The sequence below is a fragment of the Rhinolophus sinicus genome, chromosome 15 (assembly GCF_057876585.1).
Source record: "Rhinolophus sinicus isolate RSI-liver-muscle chromosome 15, RSI-T2T, whole genome shotgun sequence".
NCBI lineage: Eukaryota > Metazoa > Chordata > Mammalia > Chiroptera > Rhinolophidae > Rhinolophus > Rhinolophus sinicus.
The window spans coordinates 74,616,987-74,631,767 of record NC_142515.1 but is presented as its reverse complement, the minus strand read 5'-3'; the positions used below and the strand labels follow the sequence as shown (position 1 = coordinate 74,631,767).

The following is a 14,781-nucleotide window of genomic DNA, read 5'->3' as shown; positions in this document are numbered from 1 at the left end:
TGGAAGGGCTCTGGCTTGGGGATCGCAGCCCGGCCAGTCGGCTCGGTCCCAGGGGCCTTTGGGTTGATCCGCACCGCCTCCAGGCCCGACTCAGGGGTCGAGGCTCGGGCCCGGGGGGCGGGTCCCCAGACCCCAGCCACCTCACCTGGCTCGCTCTCGTCACCCGCTGGTTCCGCCAGCCCCGCCTCTTCCGGCGCTGCACTACGCGGCCTCTGCTTCCCGCAGCCCCGCTGGGTCCGACCCGGGCCGCCGCTGACGGGATTCCGGGCTCCGCGATCCTTAATATGGCGGCGATCGCGGCTACACGGCCTCCGGCGCCCTCCTCCACCGCGCGCGCTCCCGCGGCCGGCCACGCCCCCGCGCTGGCGCGCTGCGTGCCGCCACCACGCCCCCGCGCGCCAGGCCTCATGCCCGAGCCCCGCCCATCCCACAGGGCTGCGCCTGCGCGCAGTGGGGCATCTCGGGAGAACCTGACGTAGCTTGCTATTCGAATCAATACAGGAGGCACGCCGCCACGCGTTGCCAAGGGCAACCAAGGCCGGAAGAGGACTGGCGGCTGGGGAGGCAGCTCCCTGGAATATTGGAAAACGGCTGCTCAGTTTAGAGTGTGGTTCTTAGTAGAGGACGGCCGCAGAAAGGGGCGCCTAAGGGCAGACCCGCAATTGGGTGGACGGAAGCCGGACCCACAGAGCAGTGAGGCAGTGAGAGCCCCCCCACCCCGGGGTATGGGACCCAAATAATAGGTGCATGTGCAATACATGTAAACACCACTGCTTGCTGACTTTCATTCATCATTCATTCTTCAAACATTTAATGCTCCTACCGAGTGCTCCTCCTTGCCCGCCGAGCATGGAACAAAACAGGTGCCATTTTCTCCAAAAATGGGCAAAGGATCCTGACAGACAATTCTCCAAAGAAAATAAATGAATGGCCAAGAAGTACATGAAAAGATGCTCACCATCATTAGTCATTAGGGAAATGCAATGCAAATCAGAATCACTGTGTGGTACCAAGCCCTGCATACTAAGATGGAAATGATAAAAAACAAAAACCAAAGGACACCCTCCCCCAACCCAGTGTATAACAAGTATTGGCCAAGATGTGAAGCAACTGTAACCCTCAAGCTGGTTGGAATGGAAAGTTGTTGCAGCCACTGTGGAAAAGTTAAACATAGAGTGAGCATATGACCCAGCAATTCCACTCTTAGGTATATACCCATGAGAATTAAAGACGTATCCACATAAATATTTGTACACGAATGTTCATAGCAGCATTATACATAATAGCCCCAAACTGCAAACAACCCATCAGTGGATGGATAGGTAAACAATGTATTATATCCATATCATGGCATACTGTTTGGCAGTAAAAAGGAGTGAAGCACTGACACAACAACGTGGATGAAACTTGAAAATACAACGCTCAGTGACAGAAGCCAGCCACACAATGCCATATAGTGTGTGATTCCATGTATGTGAAATGTCCACAACACGCACATCCAGAGAGACAGGAAGTGGGTTCGTGGTTGCCAGGGGCTTAGAGAAGGAAGGAGTGGGGAGTAATTTCTAGGGACTTACTGATGTGATGAAAATATTCTAAAATTGATGTGATGGTTGCGCAACTCAAAATATACGAAACCCCACTGAAGTATACATTTTAAATGAGTGAATTTTACAGCATGTGAATTATATCTCAATGTAGCGGTTATAAACTTTTCTGTCTTCCTGGAGCTGAATTATGGAGAATAACAAAAAAAAAAAAAAAAAAAAAAAAAGGAAAGTGGAAAGCAAGGGGCTACAGTCTCAAATACAGTGATCAGGAGAGGTATCACTGCAAGGATGACATTTGGGCAAAGATATGAAAGAAAACGTGCAACAGTACATGACTTCTGCGCATTCAATCATTTGGTATGAAATTATAGCATATAAATACACGTTGATCTGATTTCAGTGAACTCTGCAACGACCATAGGATGTATAGCAATACTATCCAATAGAAACATGAGACATGTAAGTAATTTTAAATTTTCTAGTCACCACATTAAAACTAAACCAATGTAATTCATTTTAATCATCTATTTTATCAACTCGATATGTCAAAATTATTTACATTTCAACATGTAATCAAAATCAACAATTACCAATGAGATAGTTTGTTACTTTTTCAATTTTTTAAATAAATTTTTTTAAAAAATTTTTATTGGGGAATATTGGGGAACAGTGTGTTTTTCCAGGACACATCAGCTCCAAGTCAAATCGTTGTTTTCAGTCTAGTTGTGGAGAGCACAGCTCACTGGCCCATGTGGGAATTGAACCAGCGACCTTGGTGTTATGAGCACTACGCTCTAACCAACTGAGCCAAGTGGCTGCCCTCATGTTACTTTTCATAAGTAAGTTTTAAAATCCAGTGTGAATGGTATACTTACAGCCCATCTCGATTTGGGTGCCAATTTTCACTGGAAATACTTGATTTCTGTGTGTGTGTGTATATATATGTGTATATATATTTATATATATATATATAAATATTTTATAAATGATGTACTATACTTATCGCTCTGCAGTTATCAATCAATGACATCTCTTAGAGATCTCTCCAGGTTGTTTCAAAGGGATCCTGTACATTTTGGAATTGCTACACAATATTCTCTAGCTTGAACACACCTCAGTTTATTTATGTTTATTTTTTAATTTTATTGGGGAATATTGGGAACAGTGTGTTTCTCCAAGGCCCGTCAGCTCCAAGTCATTGTCCTTCAATCTAGTTGTGGAAGGCGCAGCTCACTGGCCCGTGTGGGAATCAAACCGGCAACCCTGTTGTTCAGAGCTCGTGCTCTAACCAAATAAGCCATCCAGCTGCCCCACATTTCTGTTTATATTTTATAAAATTTTACAATGGAAAAAGTAGATCCAGAGATGCCAGCAGTTCCAAACATGCTTAAGAGTTTTCCAATAAGTGAATTGAGTATCAGATTTTTCCCTTTCCATTTAAATTACTTAAATTTTTACAAGTTAAAAATTCAGTTCTGTAGTGGCCACATTTCAAATGCTCCATAGCCACACCTGGATATTAGCTACCAGATTGGATGGTGCAGATACAGAATGTGTCTATCGTAGAAAATTCTGTTGGACAAAGAAGGTCCAGGGCTGTGCCCAGCACAGATTAGGAGATCAATAAATGTCGAATGAAGAAACTTCCTGAATATCTGCCCCTCCAGATTAGGTCTGATTTATCTCTTTTCTTAGGCCCAGTACCTGACTCAATAAACATGTACCTAATATTTACTGACTCACCCCAAACTCGGATTATCAACATTCCAGCTAAAACATGACACATAGAACTAAACAAAATGATTCGGATGCACTATATCTTTTTTAAAACATCTGATGGTGATGAAAAACGGTCACAATCCGTAATACTTCCCCCTTTCATTTCAGACAGACCTTGATGCACACCCAGACGGCCATGGGAAGGCAGGGCAGACACTGGAGTGATGCGTCTACAAGCCAAGGACTACAGGCCACTACAAGCAGGAAAGGCCTTCCCCTAGAGCCTTCGGAGGGAGCGCAGCCCTATGGCTCCTTGAGTTTGGACTCCTCACCTCCATGGCCTTGCTCAAGCATAGAGGAGGCCTAGAACAGAAGGTGCAGGCTTCTCTCCTGCTATGAGGTTCTTACAGGTCTGCAGTTGAGGAGTCCAAGTTCCCTGACTGACACAAGCCTTGCTTTTGGGTGTGGCTTCCATATCTGCTTCCTGCAGCCCTGGGCCTATCTCTTTCCCCCAGAGCAGCCTTGGGACTGATCACACCTGGCCTGTTGCCCTGTATCCTTCCAGAATAAACACAGCACCTGGCCCACAGGAAGCCCCTCCCCCCCCAGAACATTAGCCTGAGTAACAAAAACGTGGTCGAGAGGGTGTCCTTGCAAGCCAGCCAAGGTCTGCGGCAAAGCCAGTTATTCGGGGTCAGCATTTGAACATATAAGAAGACAATAAAATAATACTAATCACTTGAGCTCCATGAGGCCAGAGACTGTTTATTTTATGTCCTCCATGCCTGGGACAGTGCTTGCCACATAGTAGATGCTCAACAAATATTTGTGAAAGAATGACCAAATATCTTAAACCCTTACTTAGCCTATCAAAGTGAGTTTGTTGCTATGCATGGCAGTTTTAATCCATTATTTATTTAATCAATCCCCCTATTGATGAATGGTTCATTTATTACTCCCTCAAATGTTTATTCAGCACCTACTGTGCCAGGTATGTAATAGGTGCTGGGGGTCCAATTAATGATGTGCTGGGGCCCATGTGTATTGACTCACAAGAGTCACTGTCAGGAAAGTGGATTATGCTGGGACTGTTTCCACCACAGGAACAGGCAAACACTAAAAATCAGGGCTCTATTTTTATTTTCCAGACAGACTGTATAATCTCATGGAGTACAAAGTAACAAAAATCCCTGCTTTCATGGTGTTTATATTCTAGTTCAGAAGACAGGCAGTAAACAAAAAAAGTAGAAAAGCATACAGTAAAATATAGATGCTATGGGGGAAAATAAAGCAGGGAGCTGGATAAAGGAATGCTGGGGGTGAGGTTATAATTTTAATTAATGTGCTCAGGGAAGGCTTCATTGAGGAGGTAACATTTGAGCAAAAGAGCAAACGTTTCGGCAAGGGAGTAAACAGAGATATGTGGAAGAAAAAAATGTTCCAGGTGGAGTGAACACTGTGTGCAAAGGCCCTGGGGCAGGACTGTGCCTGGCGTGTTGAGGAACAGTGAAAAGGCCCTGGTGACTGGAGAAGAGTGAGTGAGGGGGAGAGAGGGAAGAGGTGAGTGTGGGGAGGAAACAAGGACAGGTCGTGCAGGGCCTTGTGGGCTGCGAGGAGGACTTGGGCTTTTACCCCAAGGAAGTAGGAGCCCTGGAGGGCTGTGGACAGAGGAGAGACAGGACAGACTTGGGTGCTCACGGGCACCCTGTCGCGACTGCTGTGGGGTGTACAAACTGAGGGGGAGGAGGGTGAGATCCAGTGGTCCAGGGTGGAGGGGACTGCACTGGTCCAGGTAAATGATCATGGGGGCTGGATCCCAGAGGCAGAGGCAGGGCTGTTAGTGTTTTTCCTGTTTCTTTTTGCCGTTTCAAATAATGTTGCAATGAGTGCTTCATTTTCAATTTTTTTTTACACTGCTGTCAGATAAATTCGTCACAATAGATTGGTAGACTCAAAGATTCCACATTTAAAAGTTAAAACACTTTTCAAATGTTTAACTTGGAAATACTCAAACTGAGAATAGAAGTAGCCCTCCTTTTCCTGCCACCTATTTTTCCAGTGGTTTATTATGAAAATTTTCAAATGTATAGAAAAGTTTAAAGAATTTTACAGTGAATTGTCATATGCCCACTGTCCACTTTCTCCAGTTACTATTTTGCTATATTTTCTCTATTATCGATCTATGCATCCTTCTATCCACTAATCAATACATCAATTTTTTTTTTAAATATTTTTTTTTATTGGGGAAAGGGAACAGGACTTTATTGGGGAACAGTGTGTACTTCTAGGACTTTTTTTTTTTCCAAGTCAAGTTGTTGTCCTTTCAGTCTTAGTTGTGGGGAGCGCAGCTCAGCTCCAGGTCCAGTTAGTTGCCTTTCCTAGTTGCAGAGGGCGCAGCCCACCATCCCTTGCGGGAGTCTAACCGGCAACCTTTGTTGTTGAGATGATGCGCTCCAACCAACTGAGCCATCCGGGAGCTCAGCGGCAGCTCAGCTCAAGGTGCCATGTTCAATCTTAGTTGCAGGGTGTGCAGCCCACCATCCCTTGCGGGACTCGAGGAGTTGAACGGGCAGCCTTATGGTTGAGAGCCCACTGGCCCATGTGGGAATCGAACCGGCAGCCTTAGGAGTTAGGAGCATGGAGCTCCAAACGCCTGAACCACCAGGCCGGCCCTATACATCAAATTTTTTATGAATCTCAAAATAAGTTGCACACTTATTAGGATGTCTACTATCAAAAAGTGGAAAATAACAAGTGTTGGCGAGAATATGCAGAAATTAGAACACTTGTGCACTGTTGGTGGGAATGTAAAATGGTGCAGCCACTATGGAAAATAGTATGGGGATTTTTTCAAAAGTTAAACATAGAGTAACCATATGATCTAATAATTCCACTCCTAGGCATCCATCCCCCAAATTTGAAAATAGGGAATCAAAAATACTTGCACACCCATGTTCACAACAACACAATTCACAGTAGCCAAAAGGTGAGAAAAACCTATGTCCATCAACAGATGAATAAACAAAAATGTAGTCCATTCAAACCAATAGAATATTATTCAACTTAGAAAAAGAAGGAAATTCTGATACATGCTACAACGTGGATGAGCCCTAAGGTCATTATGCTCAACAAAATAAGCCAGACACAAAAGGACAAACGGTTCCACTTTATGAGGTCCCTAGAGAAATCAAATTCATAGAGAAGAAATATAATAGAAGTTAACAGGGTCTGTGGCCACTGTGAATAATGCTATGAACATCGGTGGACAATTGTTTGAGTCCCTGCTTTCATCCCCTGGGTGTATACCTATGGGAGTTTTATGTTTAACTTTTTGAGGAACCACCACACTGATTTGACATAGTCACTTAAAAACTCCCTTTTTCTTGTGTGGACAGCATCCTGGTGACAGACAGTGGTGGCTTGGACTCTCACGGGGGCGGTAAAAGATGAGCGACGCGACTGATTGCGACTCTTTCAGAGGTAGAATCAACAGGACTGTGGATGGACTGGATAGAGAGGCTGATGCTTAATGGCCACTCCATCCCTCCACTTACTCATGTCAACAACCTTGTATTTATGCTTGACAAGATAAGACTCTTTCTCCCAAATTCCATTTCCAATCCATCCGCAATTCCTGGTTTCTCCACATTCAAAATTAACCCAGAATCCTATTGTCTGTTTTCTACCCACCAGCCTGAATGATCTTCATAATACCTAAGTCCGGGCATGTCGTTTCCCCGATTACGACACGCCAGCATCTTCTCAAAGGTAAAGCCAGCAGGCTGTCTCGTCTTCAGCGCCCATTTACCACCCGGTAAATGAATAAATGAATGAACCGTATCTTTTTTTTCTTTTAACCCCTTCCTTCCGTCTCGCGTCAAGCTACGCCAATTGGCCACGCCCTAGGTTTGGACGTGCTCCTGGGATGCTGCGCGTCCTCCGTCGCTAGCCCCGCCCTCTCGGGGTTGAATCGGCACAAACCATTTCCACCTGTAGTATCGAGTGGGGGGGGGCCGCAGAGAATCTGTTCTAGTGCCTTCTCCCTTTCCTGAGGAATGCCCTTAGACTTACCCTGGTGTGGAAGTGTGAGCTATGGTACCGGTGCCGACTGGCGTTCCTGGGCCTCCTCCCGCTGAGGAACCTTTGATGGCACTTCCCCCCTGAGCGCTGCGTTGGTGCAGTCCGGCCAGCTCACGTGGTCAGCAAGATGGCAGCCCCCAGAGTTCATCGCGAGCGTCGCGGCTGGTGAAGCGGCGGCGGCGACATATCCTGGCCGGTCCTGCGTTTCGCGAGTTCGTTCAGGCGTTCCGGCGGCGGGGAGCACGGTGCGGGACCCGGACCTGGAGGGCAGGCATAGGATAGACGCCTCGTTGGGGGAACCTGGCTCTGGGATGTATTCGCTGGCGGTTTGAGGGGTCTCCTCCTGAGGGGTCTCGAGTCCCGGCAAGCTCTTCCCCGGGTTCTGGGACCATTCTCCGGGAATCCCTTAGCTGGGGACCCAGCTCATGTGTCTGTGGGGTCCCATGTCGGAAAACTCCTTTATCGGAGTTTAGAGAGAACCAATTTGTGAGGGATCCGGCAGTAGGTAGATCTGCGTAGGTAGATCTTGAGGCATCCGGTTCCTAGGAGTGTCTTCCAAGGAAAGGGATCCGGCGAGCAGCCCTAAAGGATCCCGTGTGGGGCAACTCCTCTGGGGGGTAGGGAGTCTAGTTACCGGAGATCTTTTTGTTGGAAATTCTTGGTTTAAGAGGTCTCTAGGAAGGGGAGGGATTTCCAGGATCTGGGTCTCTTCTTCCATCCTTTACTAATTCATCGTGTCTGTCTCTGAGACCTTCACAGGCATGAACGGATTCCCACATTCTGCGTTGGTTAAGGACTGACTCCCTCAACCCCACACCCACACCCTGGTCCCCCATCCCACTGAAAAATGGGCCTCAGGTGTGAGCTGCGGGCTTTGAGGTGGTTGGTGTACCCTCCGTTGTCTTGGGAGCACAGAGGCAGGTGTCAGGCTCCCTGCAAAAATACTAGCTCAGGTTTATTAAGTGGGTACTGGGTGGCACCGGTTGTGCTCGGCATTCTGTGTATGACCATAACTTCATCACAGTAACTCTGTGAGGTCCCTGTGTCCCCTTCAGCCCATTTTACGGATGATACGGATTTATACTGTGTACGGAGTGCTTAGAGGCGTGCCTGGCAGGCAGTAGATGTTCGATTCCTCGACACATACTTATCAAGGACCTGTCAGGAGTCCTGAGTCTCATCTGCCCTTGACTAGCTGTGGCTCACTCCTGGCTTCTGTGGATTCTGAGGATCCCTCTTTCAGGTGACCTCTCTTTTGATGGTTGCCTGTGCTCAAACAGCTGCACCTCCCTTATTAAACCCCATTAAACCCCGGGTGACCCTGCTGATGCCGCTGGGAGCCAGAGGGCTGCTGGTATGCTGCAGCCTGCTTATCATGTTTGTGAAGCGGCCACTGGGTCCTCATTGGTCTAGAAGACGGAGAGGGGGACCCTCCTCCCAGCTGTGTCATTTCATCTTATTTCATCCATTCAACACAGCGGCTGTGGTTTAGAGCTCGATTCTGGAGGCCAGCCTTCTGGATTCATAACTTCACAATGTTTCTAAGCAAGTCATTAATCTCTGTGCTTGTGTTTCCTTTCCTGTAAAATGGTGACAATCCTAGTGTCTGTCTCATCAAGTTGTGGTGAGGATTAAATGAATTCATGACTGTAAAGGGATAAGAAGAGGTGCCTGGCACATAGCACATGCTCTGTAGGTAAATGTCAGCTGCTGTTACTGTTAGGGTTATCGTCCTTGTAAATATCCACTATGGTATGTAGTGGTGGTAAGCACTTTGAAGAAAGATAAAGCAGAACAAAGAAAAGAGATGGAGGAGCAACGCTGAAGATTGTGATCAGGGAAGGCTTTCCTGAGGAGGTGACATTTGAGACTCATAGAAGTGAGAGAGTGAGCATGGGGGCATTTGGGGGAGAGTGTTCCTGAAGGCGACAACAGCTCATGCAAAGGCCCTGGGGCAGGACTGTGCCTGGTGTGTTGGAGGAATATTGAGGAGGCCTGTTTGGTGGAGTGGAATGAACAAGGGGGAGAGAGGGAGGAAGTGAAGGTGTAGAGGGGACAGGGGCAGGTCACACAGGGCTTTTGAGACTGTCAAGGATTTTAGAGTAATGAGGTACCATAGCATTTTGCAAGGGAGTCACATTGTCTGGTCTATATGCTTAAAGGATTCCTGTATCAGTTACCTGTGCTGTGTAACAAATTACAGTGTTTCTTGTGATCTACCCTCAGAAGTCACACTGTTATTTTTTCCATATCCTATTGTTCACACAGGTTAGCCTATTCATTGTGGGAGGGGGCCTTACAGAGCATTGATACCAAGAGGTGGGGGCCATTGGGGGCCATCTTGCGCACCAGTTACCACAGTCCCTCTGGCTGCTGTGTGGAGAGCAGAACAGTGGAGGTCATTGCTGATGTATAGGCCAAAGGCCCAGAAAGGGAAAGTAACTTAGGTAGGGCCATACAGCAAGTAGGCGGGGCTAGAGCCAGACTGTCAACCTAGATGCCCAGGCTGGGTAGCGGGTAGGAAGCCACCCCACCAGGTCCTAACTTAAATGAACAAGTCAGTGAGCAGGAGAAGGATGCCTCTAACTTGGCCGTTTGGTTTCCACCCTAGGTTCTTGTGCTGGAGAGAGGCTGTGGAAGGAAACAGGCAGGTGCCATGGTAACGGAACAGGAGGTGGAGGCCATTGGGCAGACGCTGGTAGACCCCCAGCAGCCCCTGCAGGCCCGCTTCCGGGCGCTCTTCACACTTAGAGGCCTGGGTGGCCCAGCCGCCATCACCTGGATCAGCCAGGCCTTCAGTGATGACTCCGCCCTGCTCAAGCACGAGCTGGCCTACTGCCTGGGCCAGATGCAGGATCGCCGGGCCATCCCTGTGCTGGTGGATGTGCTGCGTGACACCTGCCAGGAGCCCATGGTGCGCCATGAGGCAGGTGAGTGGCAGGAGTGAGGGCATGTTCACTCACACATGGCCCAAACCAGGGCTCAGCAAATGGGCTCCGTAAAGGGCAGGTAGGCAAGATTTTCAGTCCTGCCAGCCAGACAGTCTGTTGCTACAACTCAACTCTGCCATCACAGCAGAAAAGCTACCATAAACCAGTCAAAAGATGGGTGTGGTCGTGTGCCAGTAAAACTTTATGGACGCTGAGATTTGAGTTTCATACAATTTTCACGTGTCGTGAAATATTATCCCCTTGATTAAAAAACATATTTTCTAAACCATAAAAACCATTCTTCACTCATAAAAAAAACAGGTGGTGTGCTATAGACTGACAACCCCTGATGGAACCCCTGATGTCTGTTTCATCCATTCGTTTCATTCATTGGGCAAATGTTTTTTTTGAGCACCTGTTGTGTGCGTCCCCTGAGGTGGCCAGGGCCTTTTCCAGCCAACCAATCAACAAGAGCTCTGTCTTGTTCTTCTCAGGGGAGGCCCTGGGGGCTATCGGGGACCTGGAAGTTCTGGAGATCCTGAAGCAGTACTCCACCGACCCTGTCGTAGAGGTAACGTGGCCAGGCCCTCCTTTCCCTGCCCCGGCCTGTACCAACCTCTGACCCTGGGTCTGGTTGCCAGGGCAACTGCTTGGCCAGGGATTCAAGAGAGAGGTGGCAATCAGGAGGTACAAGCCGCTGCCCCACTGGGCAAAACTGAACACTTCAGTCCCACCAAAATCTGCCCCGCTTGGCCAGCCTGTCTCACACCTCGAACCACGGAGGAGCCATCCTAACTTCTCTGTCCATCCCTTTCATGGCTTCTTACCACCTTTAGGACAAAATCCCAAGTCCACACTGTGGCCCATAGGTCCTAAGTAGTCTGTCCTAATGCCTGACCAGCCGTGCCTAGCTTCCCCTCAGCCTATTATTGGCTCTCCCCTGATGGGTCCGGCAGGGCCTGCTTCTGGCTTTGCACTGGCTGTTGCCACCTGACTCATTCTCTCACTTGGTCCCAACATCACCTCCACATCGAGCCCCTCCCTGGCCCTCTGTCTCCCTCATCACTCCCTAATCACCCCTGGAGGATGGGGATGGGGTCCTGTCAGGCCCACCACCATGTCCCCAGTGGTTGCCTGTCACCCCTCTCCCTGCAGGTGGCTGAGACGTGCCAGCTGGCCCTCCGGCGGCTGGAGTGGCTGCAGCAGCTCAGTGGGGAGCCGGCAGCAGCTGGGCCCTACCTCTCGGTGGACCCAGCCCCACCAGCCGAGGAGCACGATGTGGGGCGGCTGAGGGAGGCACTGCTGGACGAGGCCCGGCCGCTTTTCGACCGATACCGAGCCATGTTCGCCCTGCGTGATGCGGGTAGTGAGGAGGCTGCCCTGGCGCTGGCTGAGGGTGAGGAGGGGGCCCCTGGGCAAGGCTCAGTGGCCATGTCTGTGACATGGAGAAACTCGTCCCAGGGGACATGCTCCCTGAGCTCAGCTTCTAGCAGTTCCTCACGGGCTGAGCGCAAATTAAGCCATCCGCAGAGCAGTGTGGGCACTCTTATTCCTCCCATTCTCCATGGGGGTACCTGAAGCCCAGAGAGGCAGAGACTTGCCTGAGGTCACACAGCCTGTCAACAATCAGCAGAGTTGGGATTTGACCCTCGGCAGCCTGACTCCAGCATCCTTGCCCCACTTCCTGTTATTACTTGTCTCTGCCCCTCGAATGCCCAGCCCCGTGTCCCTGAGTATCCCAACTGCCCTGATGGTACCGCCCAGCCAGTGACCGCTCTCCCCCCTCCCTCCTACAGGCCTGCGCTGTGGCAGCGCCCTCTTCCGCCATGAGATCGGCTATGTCCTGGGCCAGCTGCAGCATGAGGCGGCAGTGCCCCAGCTGGTGGCTGCCCTGGCCCAGCGAACCGAGAGCCCCATGGTGCGACATGAGTGCGCCGAGGCCCTGGGAGCGATCGCCCGGCCCGCCTGTCTGGCCGCCCTGCGGGCCCATGTGGCCGACCCTGAGCGCGTGGTGCGGGAGAGCTGCGAGGTGGCCTTGGACATGTATGAGTATGAGACGGGGCCGGCCTTCCAGTATGCCAATGGGCTGGAGCAGCTGCGGCCATCCCTCTCCTAGAGCCACTGACAGCCTAGCCCAGGCCTCTCCCCTGCGGGACTGGGCACATGAACCATGAATCGTGTGGGTGTGAATCGGATCTCACTTTCCCGGCTCACTGGACCTGTCTGCTTGGTGGGATCACAGCCACTTTTGCATCTTGAGTCCCCCCGGGGCCAGGCTGAGGTCTCTGCTGTCCCTCCATCAAGGGGCCTAGCAGAGGGCTGCAGTGCATGGGGCGGGATGTCAGTGTGGGAGGGAGGGCATGCAGGGGAGGGGCTGTGCTCTGGGGAGCTTCTGGAGTGAGGGGCTGCAGGGAAAGGCACTGTGGGGGCACCTGTCCCGGGGGCCTGGGCAGGGTGGCGAGGTGGTCCCTCGGTGGGCTGGGCTAGGGACTCAGCCTGGAGAGGGATGAGCAGGCCCCTGGTCATTGCTTACGTGGAACATTAAATTATGTTTGCCAAGCGATGACTCAGTGTGTGGGGGCTGCAGGGCGGCGGTTGGCTACTCGCAAGGAACGTGTCTTCAGTGAGTGAGGGGGGTGGTTTGCAGAGCTCAGCTCTGTGATCTGCCTGCCCTGTGCCAGACAACATGTGACCGACAAAAGCCTCTGTTCCTGTTTCACCACCTTTCCCGGGGGGAATATCTGTCCAGTCAGACCCCCTCCCAGGGGGTCAGGGGCCCTCGAGCCTGGCCCTCCCCAGACCCTCATGGGGGCATAGAGGAAAGGGTTTGGTGGTATGGCTAAGAGCCTGGGCTATGCGTTCCCATCCCAACTCACCCCTTCCTCCCGGTGCAGCCTTGAGCAGCCCGTTTGTGCTGGAGACCTGCTCGCTGCACCATTTGTCATACAGGGTCTCAGCTCCCGCTCCCCACATAAGAACGCAGGACATGGTGAGGCCAAACAGGAACACCCATGGAGCCACAGATAGGGGAGTCATACCATTATATTCTCGCTGGCGGCATCCGCCTCTCTGCAATCCACTCTTGCTAGCTCAGCCACCATCTTCTTGCTAGCCCCCATTTTTTGCTAGCGTAGCTACAGCAGTTATATTAGTGGCCAGTGGCTCACTGGTTACCGCTGACGGCCAACTAGCCACAGCTGATGGCCATCCAATCACAGTTGATGGCCATTTACTACCTGAGCCAGCACCTTTCCATGTGAGGCCAAGAGCCTGAAAACCACTCCTGGCTCTGTCCCCACACCATTTATGGCTCTATGAAACCAGCCTAACAACAGCCTAATTTCACATGTGGCACATCCTCGTTTCTGCTGCTTTCTATGAGTCAACAACAACCTTCCTGGAGATGGAGGGGATTCCATGAGGGCACAGGTGCCAGGGGGTCCTCAGGCACCACGACTACCTGTTTTTACTACAATCGCTTCTGCTCACAACCCTTCTGACACCAAATGCATGGGTTTTCCACAGCAAGCAGTTCTCCCATTTCTCTGCAGACACCAGCTGGGTGTCCTGCAAATCAGTCCTGACACTAACACCCGGAATTATCAGACCCCACAGGTTCAGGGCGCAACTCCCCAGGACCACCCCCACTTCAGACAGGTCCCAAGCCCAGCTAGCCGTCCCATACTTTTGACCGACTGGGGTTCCACCACCCCCACATTTGAGGATTTGTTAGAATGGCTTAACGACTCAGGAAAGCACTTACCTATTTCTTGTCAAGAACAGATGAAGAGGCACATGAGGCAGGGTCTGCAGAGGTCCCCAGCGCAGGAGCATCTGTCCCCATGGAACTGGGGCAGCCTTCTTCCTAGCACACGAAGCTCCCCAAGCCTTTTCATTCAGGGATTTTACGGAAGCACGTGGATTAAGTCACCACTTGTAGGTGATCCGCCCTGCAGGCGGCCTCGGGTGCAGCGGCAAGGTCCCTCTCCCCCGCGGTAGGCGCTCCGCCCACAGCCCAATCCTCATTAGCATTTGCTCAGGTGTGGTGAGAGGTGAATTAAGAAGCACAAAGGGGCCCTTTCACCCTCATCACTCAGAAAATGACAGGGTTTTAGGAGCTTGGCTCCAGGAAGCTGGACGAAGACCAAACATATGTCTTATCTCAGTGTCACAGGCATCCTTCTGGCGCCGGCTGCCTGAGCCCCTCCATTTATGCACCAGACCCCCCAGTCCCTGTTGCTAATTCAGCTATCGCTTCAGCCATTCTCCATTCTCATCTGTTTTCCCTCTCCACCCATCAGCACAGACAGGCAGTCGTATCTTAAAAACAAGGGGAAAAACCCAGAACCCCTCCTTCCCCCACTGTCATTCAGCTCTCGCCCCCATTCTTCTCTGCTCTTGACAGTGAAAGCCCAGGGAAGGAAGACCCGTCGAACCCACACCAGCTCCCAGGTCACTCCCTTCTCTCTCTGAGACTGGTCCCAACCAGGCTCTGTCTCTCC

The 14,781-nt window shown here is 50.7% G+C and overlaps 2 protein-coding genes across 6 annotated transcripts in view; one reads left to right on the top strand and one right to left on the bottom strand.

Moving 5' to 3' along the window:
- The window catches only part of FZR1 (fizzy and cell division cycle 20 related 1), a 39,940-nt gene extending 25,163 nt beyond the window's left edge, over positions 1-14,777 (bottom strand). For 2 of the 5 annotated variants that reach the window (XM_019744119.3, XM_019744121.3), the window contains exon 1: positions 146-377. The gene's annotated coding sequence lies outside the window, so the exon portion shown is untranslated. Of the gene's footprint in view, positions 1-145; positions 378-7,340; positions 7,479-14,042 lie in introns of those variants that run through there. The other 3 variants (XM_074337562.2, XM_019744120.3, XM_074337561.2) reach the window with 3 other exon arrangements.
- Positions 7,463-12,839, top strand: DOHH (deoxyhypusine hydroxylase). Its single transcript, XM_019744129.2, has 5 exons — positions 7,463-7,594; positions 9,961-10,279; positions 10,774-10,850; positions 11,435-11,675; positions 12,076-12,839. Exons 2-5 carry the CDS (start codon positions 10,006-10,008, stop codon positions 12,393-12,395), a joined length of 912 nt encoding a protein of 303 aa, XP_019599688.1. The 5' UTR covers positions 7,463-7,594; positions 9,961-10,005; the 3' UTR covers positions 12,396-12,839.
- Positions 14,778-14,781: the final 4 nt, after the last annotated feature.